Source organism: Malus domestica, chromosome 04 (genome assembly GCF_042453785.1).
Source record: "Malus domestica chromosome 04, GDT2T_hap1".
Lineage (NCBI taxonomy): Eukaryota > Viridiplantae > Streptophyta > Magnoliopsida > Rosales > Rosaceae > Malus > Malus domestica.
In genome coordinates, this window is record NC_091664.1 from 26,693,300 (window position 1) to 26,707,843 (window position 14,544).

The 14,544-nt window shown below is 40.3% G+C and overlaps 1 protein-coding gene and 1 long non-coding RNA gene across 2 annotated transcripts; one reads left to right on the forward strand and one right to left on the reverse strand.

The window, feature by feature from the left end:
• Positions 1–7,485: 7,485 nt before the first annotated feature.
• Positions 7,486–7,983, forward strand: LOC139195084 (uncharacterized). The gene has a single exon (XM_070820273.1). The coding sequence runs from the start codon at positions 7,486–7,488 to the stop codon at positions 7,981–7,983; it is 498 nt and encodes a 165-aa protein (XP_070676374.1).
• A 3,272-nt stretch (positions 7,984–11,255) lies between these two features.
• LOC139195351 (uncharacterized) lies at positions 11,256–13,258 on the reverse strand. The gene is made up of 3 exons (XR_011580195.1): positions 13,032–13,258; positions 12,559–12,698; positions 11,256–11,323 (listed from the first exon to the last, which is right to left on the reverse strand). It is a non-coding gene; the product is annotated as an uncharacterized lncRNA (long non-coding RNA).
• Between the last annotated feature and the right edge of the window lie 1,286 nt (positions 13,259–14,544).

A 14,544-nucleotide genomic window follows, 5' to 3' on the forward strand; every position in this document is an offset into this window, starting at 1 on the left:
TCAACAATTGTAATTTAAGAAAAAATCATTTTGATCAATTAAATGTAGTCATTCTTCCTCCTTCAACGCCATGACATGATATAATTTTGTCTTATCATTATCGGAATTGTTCATTCTTTTTATCACCATCTAACAACCATCTCTACAAAATTTCATTCGTTTGGACACCATTTACTTATCCATATATGCCAGACCAATCAGCAGACATGATAACCAGTAACATCCTTATTATGAACCATCAATTTGTGTGATTCATATGAATGACTAAAGGATTTCTAAATCAAATAATCTTTTTAAAGATGTTCGTTTGGAAGAAAAATAATTTTTTATATGTAAGGAGTCAAACAATATTTTTTTATATACATAGTAATTGTTTATAGAGTCATTCTTTCTTAAGTGCATTGCCCGTCTTAAATGAGAAGAACTTACATGCAATCAGTTTGGTAAACTGATTGTATTCGTGTCTAGGTTGACACTAAAATATACGAGGACGCATTATAGGCTTAAAAGATATTGAACAAGTTATAATACATGACCACACGTTATTAACAAAGATGCCGCCGATAGCGTCCTTGTAAGCAAGTTTAGTAAGAAATGGATATGAGGAGTAAGGAGTAAGGACGACCTATGGTATGTCTGTAACTAGTGTCATTGTCTCCACTAGGTGGTGGTGACGGTTGAGGCGATTTTTATGAAGGTAGGGTCTTCTTCTCCTTTTGTTTTCTTAGCATTAAAGATCTTATTGAAACAGACGATTTCTAGATTGCGACTGTGTCTACAACAACAATAAAGCTTTATTTTATTAAGTGGAGTTGGCTTTATGAATTCTAGAACGTCATTGCGCTCGGTTTTGCGCCAAGTCCTCTGTTAGTTTCAAATACTCCATGTATTTTCTTAAAGTTTCTTTTCAAGTCTTCTCTACTCCTTTTGCCCTAAGCCTATATTTCATAATCGCATTTTCTAATTAGAGTATCTGTATGTCTTCGTTTCACACGGTCAAACCACCTCAACCGAGACTCTAAAAAATAAAATATCCAAATTCACTACAACAAAGAAAATTCTTTCTTTTGGTGAGTCAAAATCCAAATACATAAACCAAGTACAAATTTCCGTCTAACACGGCACCAATAAGAACAACTCCAACTATAAGGGTTTTCGTTCACAAAGAAAATTCAACATTGTTTGGATAAACAGCACTGTGAAAGCAACCGGCGACATCTTCAGTTTGGATAAACAGCACTGAAGCCTTAGAACCAGCTGAGCAATAAGCAACTTCAATTTAGATAAACATCATTGTTTTGAGGCCGACTGGTTATTTATCCAAGTCTTGGCCAATAGGGATTTATGAGTCTTTGTTGGTAGAGGTCATCTCATCAACCTTCTCGGCGAAGTGAGGTGTTACAAGGATACTTGGCTAGGCACATTGAAACCAAGTTTTGTTTATGATTGGATACTCCCAAGTAAGTTTCAGAATTCGGCATTTTGACGGCCAAACCATATTTACGATCAAGACATACATTTCTTTCGAGTATTTGTGTCTATATAGTTTGGTACCACTTCAGCGTACTTATACTCTCACGAATATAATCACTGTGATCGAACCCAACGTTGACGATTTGTGAACTTCGCAGAACTAGTAGCCTTGTCTTCAGGCTTTAAAACCCAAAGGCCGACACGTGTTCCTTCCTCGACCTCAGTCGCAAGATCGAGAAGTCAACATCATGCTCAACGCAACATCAACATATTTTACTTCCCGGCCAAATTCGGCCGACGAGATGGCACGCCCTGAACACAACTGAATGACGTAGTTAGCTTATTAATTACTCAACATGCGCGCCACGTAGGCATGGTAGTTTTTAGGGTCAATATTTTGGCATGCCGATAAGATCTAGTGCTAAAACTACGAAGTTCATGACCATTAAAACACGATCAGTAAAAAAGAAAACAATCATGGTAAAGTCGACGACTAATCTTCCAGTCTAAAACCCATGACAAAATGGCTTGTTACAGGCACAAAATCATCCTGCTGTTGCGACACCTGAAGCCACGAGTGTGACACGTCGAGAAAAGGAAATTAATCTCGGCAGTCAGACTCGTGATACATAATTCCCCACCAAAGTGACAAAAGACATTTTTGTTGAATGACTAGTGGATGATTGTGACGAGGACGGTGGTAAGGCCTCTGATCTACCAACCAAATCGTTTATTCGACGACAACTTGAAGAACAATCCTGGCTGTTTGAGCAAATATTTAGCCAAGAGGTAAAAAGTATACTTGAATAGATGCGTGATAATAGCGTTGTGCACAACAGAATGCTCGAAGCTCTAGTTAACGAAGTCCACAAAAGTGGACTTGCTGATCGATCCATACAACATTTTCTAAAGAATAATCCCCTACCAGCGATATAAGCTGAGACAGGATATGCTCGGCTCAAAATGATTGACTTAGAAAAAAATGGTGGATCGAGCTGCAGATCAGACAAATTTGACCAAAAAGCAGAAACGACATATGTTGACATGGTCGAAGTCTAAATGATGATTGATTCGACTTTAAAAAATGGGGCTAAAGTTTCCAAAGTTCATTCACCCATATCCAGCCTTTGTAGAAAGGTTCGAGTATCCCAAGAGATTCAAAATTCCAGTCTTTAGCCTTTTCATTGGGGAATCATCCTTATCCTCATTGGAACACGTGGCTCGGTTCACCGCTCAATGTGGAGATGTTAACAGTGACTTTCATAAATTACGACTTTTCAATTTTTCGTTGACCAGCTCAACATTCGCATGGTACATCAATCTCCCGCCCAACTTCATCCAAAGCTGGGAGGAATTAGTCGAGAAATTTCATAAGCAATTATATCGGCCAGGGATGGAAATGTCAGTCTCTTCTTTGGCTAGGATGGATTAATCATCCGACGAGTCACAAATGGAATACCTTACGAGGTTTACGTCAGCCAAAAACTGGTGCCGAGTACCTCTCCCTGAAGTTGAGTTCTTTAGGATCGCCTTAAATGGCCTAGACATAGAGTACAAAAAGAAATTATTCTGGGAAAACTTCCCAAGACATGTATGAATTGGCTCAACATTATCGAGCAATATGATTATTTACTCCGAGAAAAGAAGATCTCGAAGTCCCCATCCTGAAGAACGGTCTACAAGAACCCTACGGTCAGTTATGCATCGGTCGAATGCGAATAGTCCCAATATGCCAATATAGAAGCGGGCAAGATAGTAATCGACAAACCATACATATGCAAAGCATTGACTCATGCTAACTTCAAGGATGCCAAAACCCGATCGGCCTCTGAGGAAGTTGCCATCAATACATCAAAAGTCTATACTTTTGACATCACCAAGGGCGATGCCATATTCGACCAGTTATTGCTAACGAAAATTGTCAAGCTTTAGCCACATCATAATATTCCCAAGGCCAAAGATTTAAAAGGTAAGACATGTTGTAAATACCACAACTTGAATAAGCATACTACAAATAATTGTGTCGTATTTCACGATGCCATTCAGAGTTGGATCGAAAATGGTAAGCTCAAGTTTCCTGAGAAACAAATGGTCATTGACGTCGATCTTTTCCCTACGACAACAGTGAGCATGATAGATGCTTACCTACCCAAAGACAAGAGAAAGGGAAAAGCCGAGTTCATCCCGATGCAATACGTACTTAGGCAGAATGCTCGACTACGATTGAAGGTCGATCTATCCTCGGACGAGCCACCCAGATACTTTTCAAACACAGTTTATGATGAGTCAATGTCAGACTCCAGCACAAAGAAAACTGATGAGCCGATGGTTTTATGCAACTGGTGCAAATAAAGCGTTATCATAACTAAGCCGAATTAACAGCCACTTCAGGTTGAAGTACCGCAATTGGCGCTTGCAGCTACGACGACGTCTGGAAATATGCTCGGTCCAAGCCAACACTAGAAAGTTTTCAATAGGCTCGATCCTAAATAACAGGATGGTAAGCCATCTTCGGCCAGATGGTGACTTGATTTTGACGCGCCATTTTACAATGAAGATTATTATGCGCGTAACTCTAGAAGCTCGAGTTCATCCACGAACCAGCGAACCTTCAAGCCACCTCAGCCACGTGACCAACGTTGGTATAGCTTACCGACAAGTAGCCCAGGTTACCCCAGCTACCAAATGGCAGCCGAAAGAAACGATGGATAACGAAGATGACCGACAACCTCCGAAAATCATGGATGAGCTACTTCAAGGAAAGAAGGTGATCGATCACGATTTTGAAACCACAATTGAAGAATCCAAGAAGAAAATCAAACTTCTTTTTCTGCCTAGGGAGATGAAAGCTCGCCTTGAGCACTTCTGAAAGGAAGCTGAAAGCAAACTTCCTCCATTACCCCCACAAGAGCTATTAATTAAATTCTGACGGAATCTCCATCTGCCGTTTCTCAGTGAAGATTTGGAATACATGCGGAAGTTTCATAAGAAATATTCGGCCAATGACTTGTACGACCTACGAAAAGCATGTCAAGAGGCTATTGATCTGGCTTTAACCTGCCCCGATGCTGAATAGATCATCCAGAAGACCACGGATCCAAGAATGAAGGCTAGGTTCAAACATATACGTGAAGCCCAAGTTCTTAGCTTTGAGGTGGAACCTTATACTGATATTGATATTACCGAGCTTCATTTCTTTCTTAAGGATCTTCAGTATTTACGATATAATTTTGAAGTTTTCTCAGCCATGTCCCTCTTCGACCTTACAACCAATGAAAAAGAAGACATGGCGCGAGTAGACGCTTACCTGGACATGAGGGACGTCTGTATCGCATATCAGGAGCGGACTCGTAAGGTTTCACAAGAGCAAAACCAAGTCCCAACGTCGAGCGAGCCCTCGAGATCGACATGAAGAATGACACAGCTCTAACGAACATGCTATAGGAACATATTCTCATGACAGTCGAATAAGATCAAGAGAGTAATGTCTACGAGCAAAATACCTCGCCTGAAAATCCAGAAGATGAAAATCACGACCCGATTGGCCTTTCGGTCCTCGACAACATAGAAATCAGCATGGTCCATGTCTTACCTACCGAGTTTTGACCAACCACATCCCAACCAAATTTCCTAGACAACGATGTGGTTGCCGAGGAGGCCATATAAGTCAATCTTGTGGCCACCGAAGAGATTGAACAAGTAAGCAAGGAGGATAAACTTGGAAAACCTCTCGCCGAATTGTTTCCCCATTCTTCATTCGTTAATCTCCAGCATCTGAAGCCGTTGTATGTCATGACCCATATTTAAGGATACCCGGCTTCCAAGATTTTTGTCGACTGTGGAGCAACGGTCAATATCATGCATGTTTCTATCATGAAAACACTACGTCGCTTCAACGACAAACTCATTCCATCAGGGGTAACCATGAGTAGCTTTGTCGGTGATAAATCTCAAACCAAGGGAGTATTTCCTTTAGAGGTAAATATCATAGGTTGAAATCACATGATCGCGTTTTTTATAATCGATTTAAAGACCGAGTACAATGCATTGCTTGGTCGTGAGTGGATCCACCAAACTAGCAGTATCCCTTCATCATTATTTCAAGTCTTCATCTTCTGGGATGGTAAATCGGTCGTAGTTTATCCAGCCGATAGTCATACGTTCGAAGCCAATATGATTCAAGCTTGCTATTACGATGATCAAGTCGGCTACATCACCCTGCAAGGTTTTAACGACGAATGGCGACTGACTCGGATTTCAGTTCAAAAAGTCATCGAGGTTGGTGACGAGATTGTTCACCAGGATTCGACGAAACTTGGTTTGGCCAACATAATTGACGATCCTGATGTTTGATACCAAACATGATAGACGCCAAGCTGCAGTTTCATCTATCATGTAATGCTTGCTGGCCCATTGGTATACTATTTCCAAGCAACCGAATTTCAGCATGAACTTAGTCAAGTTATTCACCAAATGAGACAACGTTCCAGTCTTGTCACTTGATAAAGTCCAAGCTGCCCTAGTCGAGCTCGAAGATAGTCGGCCCCAAGTCAAAGGTCCATTGGATGAAATAAATGTTGGAACGGCTAATGACCCTCGGCCTTTATTTATTAGTGTTTTATTACCCCCAAACTATGAAAACCGAGCTTTGTAAATTAATCGAAGAATTTAAAGATTGTTTTGCTTAGAGTTACCATGAGATGTCTGGTTTAGATCGAACACTCGTCGAGCACGAATTACTCATCAAGGCTAGTCGTAAACCTTTCCGCCAACCCCCCCCCCCCCCCCCCCGACGATTCTCGATCAAAGCTTAGCTCGGCATAAAAGATGAACTCGTTTAACTTTTCAAAGCCAGTTTTATTCGAATAGTTCAATACGTCAAATGGTTGGTGAATCTTGTCCCAGTTTTAAAGAAAAACGGTGCTTTACGTATTTGCACCAATTTTCGTAATTTGAACTTGGCAACCCCTAAAGACGAATATACAATGCCAATTTTAGACTTGTTAATCGACGCTGCAGCAAACCATGAGATGTTATCTTTTATAGACAGTTATGCTAGTTACAACCAGATTTTCATTGTTGAGGCTAATGTCCACAAATTAGCTTTTCGTTGCCTGGGGATGGTCGGGACCTACGAATGGGTCGTCATGCCTTTCGAACTTAAGAATGCCAATGCCACATATCAACACGCTATGAATACTATTTTTCATGACCTGATTGACACAATCATTGAGGTATATATCGATAATGTCATGGTCGACACACAACCGATCACATTTAGATGACCTTCGACAAGTTTTCCTTCGTATGCTCTAGCATAACCTTAAAATGAATCCTGCCAAATGTGCCTTTGGTGTATCGGCAGGCAATTTTCTAGGTTTCTTTGTACATCATCGTGGCATCAAGATGGATAAGAATAAAGCTCGAGCGATCATTGATGCTCCACCCCCGACAACCAAGAAGCAATTACAATCCTTACTTGGCAAAATCAATTTCCTCCGCCATTTCACTTATAATTCGGTGGGGAAAATGAAGGTTTTCTCTACGCTCTTGAAACTTAAGGATTCTGAAAAATTTGAATGGTGAGAAGAGCATCAGGATTCTTTCACGCAAATCAAGGTCTTCCTCACTATTTTGCATGTCCTTGTGCCATCTCGACGGGGTAAACCCATTAAGTTGTATATCTCGGTTGCCGAGGAATCTATCGAATGTCTCTTTACCCAAGATAACGACACTGGGCGAGAGCATGCCATTTTTTATCTTAGCTGAAATCTTAACTCAGCAGAGATAAATTATTCAGCCGTCGAGAAACTCTGTTTAGCTTTGTTCTTCGCTGTGTCTAAGCTCCGGCATTACATGCTCCCTTTTGTTACTCAGGTCATCGCCAAGACATATGTTATTCGCTACATGCTCACTCGACTGATAGTAAAATGCCGAATTGGGAAATGGACAATGGTACTGTCCGAATTCAGTTTGCAGTACGTGCCTTAGAAAGTTGTCAAAAGACAAGCAATGGTCGATTTCTTAGCTCAACATCCTTCTCCACATAGTTTTGGGGGCAACGACGTTGAACTAGGCATGGTGGAAACACGTGATAATTATTGGACGATGTATTTTGATGGCTCTAGTACCTCGACCTTGAGTGCCGTTGGAATCGTCATCCAGTCCCCTGATCACTACCAGTGGTATGTTTATCTCAAGCTGGATTTCGACTGTACAAATAATCAAGTCGAATACGAAGCCCTTATCATCGGCCTTAACGTCCTTCATGACTTGAGGGCAGCCCATGTGCTCATCATTGGTGATTCAGAACTTGTGATTAACCAACTCAATGAGACTTTTCGTTGCATGAGTTGTACTCTAACGCCTTATCATATGGTTGCCAGCTATTTAGTCGAATTGTTTGCAGGCATTACATTCAAGCACATCTCACGAGCTCAAAATACTAATGTAGACGAATTGGATCAAATAGCCTTCAGAGCACAAATCTTGGAGGGTGAACTAGGTTAGGTCATACTAGTAGTGCGACATCCACACCCGACCTTAATTAATCAGCAAGTTCTAAAAAATCACCACTTGATCCGTACATGAGTTATGTCCATACCTTCATTGTTGGAACATGAGGATCTTATATATATATTTGTGCGGTCGAGACATTACCAGACAACTGGAGAAAGTCAATTATGCATTATCTTGATAATCTCATGGTAACCACGACCGCAAAACAAGGGTACATGCCACAAATTACGTAATGTATCAAAATAAGCTAGACTAAAAAAGTGAAGATGGTCTGTTGCTATTGTGCCTCGGTCTGGAAGAGGCCGCCCAAGCTATTACAAAGGTACACGAAGGGATATGCGGGGGCTCATCAATCTGGACGCAAAACACAATGGTTGTTCTGTTGACACAACTATTTTTGGCCAAGTATGTTGAAAGATTACATCTAATACACGCGAGGTTGTGTACAATGTCAAATCCATGGGCCTGTACAAAGAGTACCGGCCGAATTACTTCACTCAGTCACCAAACCATGGTCGTTCAAAGGATGGGCCATAGATGTAATCAGAATAATTACGCCGTCTTCCGAATCAGCAAAGCATGCATGGATACTCGTTGTGACGGACTACTTCACCAAGTGGGTCGAAGCGAAGTCATACGCCAAGTTAACTTCTAAAGAGGTCTGTAATTTTGTAGAAGAAAACATTATGACAAGATTCGGCGTACCCGAAACAATTATAATGGACAACGACATAATTTTTACAACTGACGGGTTTAAAGAATACGCGGCGAGTTTGAAAATTCGGCTCGATCATCCATGCCGTATCATCCACAAGAAAACGGACAGGCCGAAGCAAGTAATAAAGTTTTAATCGATATCCTTAAGAAAATGATAAAAGAAAAGCCTAGTATGTGGCATTTGAAGTTAAACGAGGCATTATGGGCATACCGAACTTCATTCCGATCAGCAACAGGGACGACCCCATATGCGTTGAATTATGGACATGACGCAATGCTACAGGTCAAGTTAAACATAAACTCGTTATGAGTTACGAACAAAGCAGTTTTTCAGTACCGAGTATAGTTAGGCCATGAGGCAAGAGTTGGAGGACTTGGAGGAAGCTCGGCTCGATGCCTATAACTTACTAGTGGCGTAGAAAAGGATCGCCAAACGAGCTTATAATCGACGAGTTAGACAAAATACTTTCAGCAAAGGTGAATTAGTATGGCAAACCGTGTTACCAGTGGGGATTAAAGACCCTAGATTTAGGAAATGGTTGTTGAATTGGGAATGACCATTCGTCATCCACAAAATTCTCGACAAGGGGGCATACCACCTCAAGGATCGAACTAGTTGGGTTCATGAATTACCGATCAATGAAAAATTCTTAAAGAAATATTATTTGGTCACTTAGGAAATTTTTTTTAATTTATTAAAAAAAAATTTTTTGCCACGTAGCACAAATTTGGCAACCACATGGCACAAAAGTGGCAGTCACATTAGCTCTTAATGGATCAATGGATGGAAAATGTAACGGATGTTGTTGATGCACAAAATCGGGTCGATCTTGGATCAACGTAAATCCGACCATGAATCACACAAACGCACAAGAACACAAAGATATATCGTGGTTCACCTCAAGTTAAGGCTACGTCCACACTGGTGTTGATTCTGTTTCACTATGTAAATGAATGTTGAATATACATGGAGGCTATAGAGGCAGTGTTTGCTCTCTTTACTATTCTGTTTGCTCTCCCGTTTCCCATCTGTCTGTTTCCATTTCCTCTCTAAGTGAGTGTGAGGGAGCCCTTTTATAAAATAAGGGTTTCCTCCCCTCTTACATGAATCATGGGCTAAGTAATGAATCCCAAATACTTAGGCCTAATATATGGTATAACAAGAGTCCCCCAAGTCTTCAATCAAGAGAGTCTTTTAGTTAGAGACTTCAAATCCAATCCATGTGCGAGCCGAAGTGACTAGATGTCGTCTAGAACTAGTACTCGACATGAGACGGTGTTTAACGTGAAGCAATACTCAGCTAGAGGTAGCACACGTTGCGAGGCTGCTCGGCTAGAGGCAATGCTCGCGGCGATGTGGTTGCTCTGCTGAAGGCGATGTTCGTTGTGAGGCGGCTCGGCTTGTGGCGTTCTTCATTGTGAGTATGCACTCGACGTCAGCGTGAGCTCATTATGAGTTAATTCTCGACATGACCCGGATCCGCTTGTTAGGTTTGTATATCGGTATATGTGTCGGGTGAATCTTTTGGTTGGAAACTTCAAACCTAATCCATGTGCAGGCTGAAGTGACTAAATGTTGTCTTGAACCAGTACTCGACATGAGGCAATGCTCAACGTAAAGTAATACTCAGCTAGAGGTATCACACGTTGCAAGGATGCTTGGCTAGAGGCAATGCTCGCGGCGAGGCGGTTGCTCGGTTAGAGGCGATGCTCGTTGCAAGGCGGCTCGGCTCATGGCGTTCCTCATTGCGAGTATGCACTCAACATCAGCTTGCACTAAGTATGAGTTAATTCTCGACATGACTCGAGTCTGCTCGTCGGGTTCGTATATTGGGTCTATGTGTCGGGTCCGCGGATTGGTCCACAAGTCGGGTCTTTGAGTCGGGGCCATCCGTAGGGTTCGTAAGTTGGGTCCACAAATTGGGTCTGTGAGTTGGGGTTCGAGCTTAAGGGTGTCTAATCTCGTAAGTGCCCGAACTAATAGGTGTCCAAGCTCGCGGGTGTCCAAGCACATAGGTGTCCAAATGAGCAAGTCTCCGAGCAAGTGGGTGTCCGGTCCTTAGCTGCATGTACATTGTAGACTTGGGTAGATGAGAAGCAGAAGAAAATAAAAATATAAGTTAAAGTTACAACTTAACTATCTATGTTGATTCATGTCCAACACATAATAAGAATAGCAAATCATTTTCCATCTCGTGCACTGGTTTGTCATTGTCACTCGAATTCACAAATTCTTTTACTCTGAATTTCTTAGTTATGACCAGGGAAAGAATGTTTAAGCAAAAATATGTTTCTATGTTTTCCCACTAAACTACATGTTAAACCAAATCCAAACGTAACAAAAAAAAAAAAAAAAAAAAAAACAAAATACCTTCGTCAAACCTCTTGGGCTTCAAGTCCACCGACTCCACCCCAATACTCATTGGTGCCCCCAAAAATTCTTGCACCTTCAGTAGAGATCATGCATATATCAGTATTTAGAAAAGAAAATAAATGCAATTTATTAGAACAAAGAATTTGGGATCAACAAAGTTTGTCCAAACTTACAGAGAGGCTAATAAACAGCAACTAAGGATAATTTTTTGTTTTGCTACATTGAGAGGGGCGCCCAAACCTAATATTTAAAAACAAAATATTTAGTATAGTGCAAACGATTCAATATGTAGTATCAATTTAGGATGCATATTCAACGCTTTAAAGCATTGAGTAGGACACCAAACTTGTCAGTATGGCTCAACTGAGGATGCAAACTTTGTCCAACTGAGCAAGGGGCTTGATTTTGGAAAGACGGCCAGAATGAACAACAATGTATTCACTCGAAGTAAATGTAAGATCCCACATCGCCCAGGGCTGAGGATCTTGTAAGCCTTATATGTATATTCCCATCTCTATCTAGCACGAGACTTTTGAGGAGCTCAACGGCTTCAGGTTCTATCGGAACTCCAAAGTTAAGCGAGTTCACACAAGAGGAATCCCATGATGGTGACTCACTGGGAAGTTCTCGTGTGAGTTCTTAGAAACAAAACCGTGAGGGCGTGGTCGGGGCCCAAATATGACAATATAGTGCTATGGCGGAGTCGAGCCCGGGATGTGGGGGCCTGGGCCGAGATGTGACAATTTGGTATTAGAGCCAATCCCTGGCTGGAAGTGTGCCTACGAGGACGTTGGGCCCCTAAGGGAGTGGATTGTAAGATCCCACATTGCCTAGGAATGAGGATCCTGTAAGCCTTATATGTATATTCCCATCTCTACCTAGCACGAGGCCTTTTGGGAGCTCACTGGCTTCGGGTTCCATCGGAACTCCTAAGTTAAGCAAGTTCTCACGAAAGCAATCCCATGATGGGTGACCCACTAAGAAGTTCTCGTGTGAGTTCCCAGAACAAAATTGTGAGGGCGTGGTCGGGGACCAAAGCAGACAATATCGTGCTACGGCAGAGTCGAGTCCGGGATGTGGTAGGGGCCCGAGTCGGGATGTGACAGTAAATGTGCCTGGAAAACTATACTCATAGTTTACAAATCTGCAATTCTCAAAGGTTAATCATATAAAATCATATATGTGTGTGTGTGTATTATGTATATTATATGTATGTAGTAGCTATTATTGCTGACCTTGGCAGAAGTAGAGTTTAGTGTGATAAACTGAGGTATATTTGACCTTTACCCTTATTTCCATGGCCTTAGGTGGAGCAACCTTCTCCATCACCAACGGCTTCCTTGTCTCCCAAATTGAGGAGTATTAAATCCCTATCCTTAAATATCCTTCGAAAGACATGCAAAATGAAGAACAATGGACCTAGGGGCAAAGAAGCTGATTGGTGTTCATAAAAAAAAATATTTAGTTTTAATTACCTTGTATTTGAGAAGAGGTTCAGAACTCTCTTCAATTTCTTTTGGTTTTGGTTTGGCTTCAGGCCTAGCCTCCATTGTTGCCATTGACAGAAGACAGGCTCTTAGGAATGGAAAGGGACATGAATGAAGCTTGATATAATCTAATTATGAAAACATATACTAATCAAAGACAAAATTTAAGATGCATGGACGAACTTATCCAATGAAATTATCTAAATATGTTGAGAAGAATATCATTTTTTACATATTTTCTCGACAACCAAACAACATATTTTGTCACCGATGCTCAAACGGAAACAATTCGCTGGAATTTGAAGACCGAAACCCTAAAACCTTAACACTTAAGATCGATTCGATTAAATGTGAGAGAATTTGTAGAATTTTATATGTTAGCTTGATGGTTTGGGTTTGTTTTCTTATTTTAAGCAAAGAAAACTTCAATCAAATGCCAAATAAAAACTCCAGTATATCACCTGGGGTGTGTCAAGATGACATTGCAGTCCAATTGTTGGCCGACAACCAAGATTTCTTCATGGGTTTTCTGTCCAGATGGGTTTGTAGTGCGGCTGTGGTTGAGATTGGTTGACGATGAAGCGGTCAGCGAGAGAGAAACAACGATTCTGAGAGAAATTGTGAAAATGGATTTATTGGTTTGAGGTTGTTTGCGATGATTATGAACGACTAAGGAGATAAAACGGCATGAAGCGGTGAGCAATAGTGAGAGCGGGGAGTAGGTAGGAAGTGTCAATGGAACGGGATCCCACGTGTTTAGGAATGTTGTTGCACTTGACAGCATGACAAAATGGCAAAGTTGAAAAAACCGAAAAAACCGCCCGCATGGGGGGGGGGGTAAAATAAAAAATCCATTGTAGCTCTACAGTGATTTCCCCAACAGTTTTAGTATATACTAGCAACGGTGTCCGCGCGATGCTACGAGTTTTAAAATTGTATAAAATATGTAGAAAGTTCTAAATACATACAATATGCAATACTATTTATATGTAGGAATCTATTTACAACCATATGGATTGGCGGTTCTATTGCCATTGTTCTAATATTTGCATCTTTTACAAATTGAACTTCTAACTGTCCTTTAACCATACAAATATTTTTTGTATGCAATTTTGTTTACATACAAAAAACAATATTTGATGTGTATATACATACCATTTACAGGCAAAAGTTTGATAGATAGTCCCTATTTATATCCTCATGAAATATGCAGATAATCAACCAATTTTTCCCAATCATAACCAAACTGTGTTGTTGCAGTTGACTTTAAGTCGTCAATGGAATGAAATACTTGAAGTCGATGATAAACGAATGTAGAAATCTTCAAGCCCTAAACAGAGTGGCCCTACTTTTTGCAACAAAACAATACTTTTATTACATAAAATTACAGGAAAAACTTTTAAAACTGGAAATAAAATTAAGTCAAATGATTAGGGTACAAGAATTTTCCTTGACCATACATACACAAATAAAATTTAAATTAAAAAAAAAGAAAAAAAGGAAATAAAAAAGAGGCAATCTCAAATACACAAAGATTGAAAATTTATTAAACAATTTATTAAGCATATATAGGTTAACCAAACAGATAATCTTATTCAATCACACCATTTTAATTGATCAAATTGATTATTTAATACTGTCATGCTAAAAAATTGTTCTGACAATACCCTCTCATCCCCAGTACGATAAACCAAAAATTCTTCAATCTCTTGCATGTCATTTCAGTTCTTAAAACCACCGAAAGAAAAAATTAAAGTTTCTTTCTTACCGAAATCCACCAATTTGAATCAAATCCACCAAAGAAGCACACATGTTCTTTCCTTGAATTATACATATTTGAGAAGAATCAAATAAAGACTAAAATTCAAAATCCTTTCTCCCCTTAAACAAAATTCTATACATGCATCTAATAATCTTAATTTTCCTGGAAGCAAGTTGGATAATGTGTAAACGTAGACATTATAATGCTTAGAA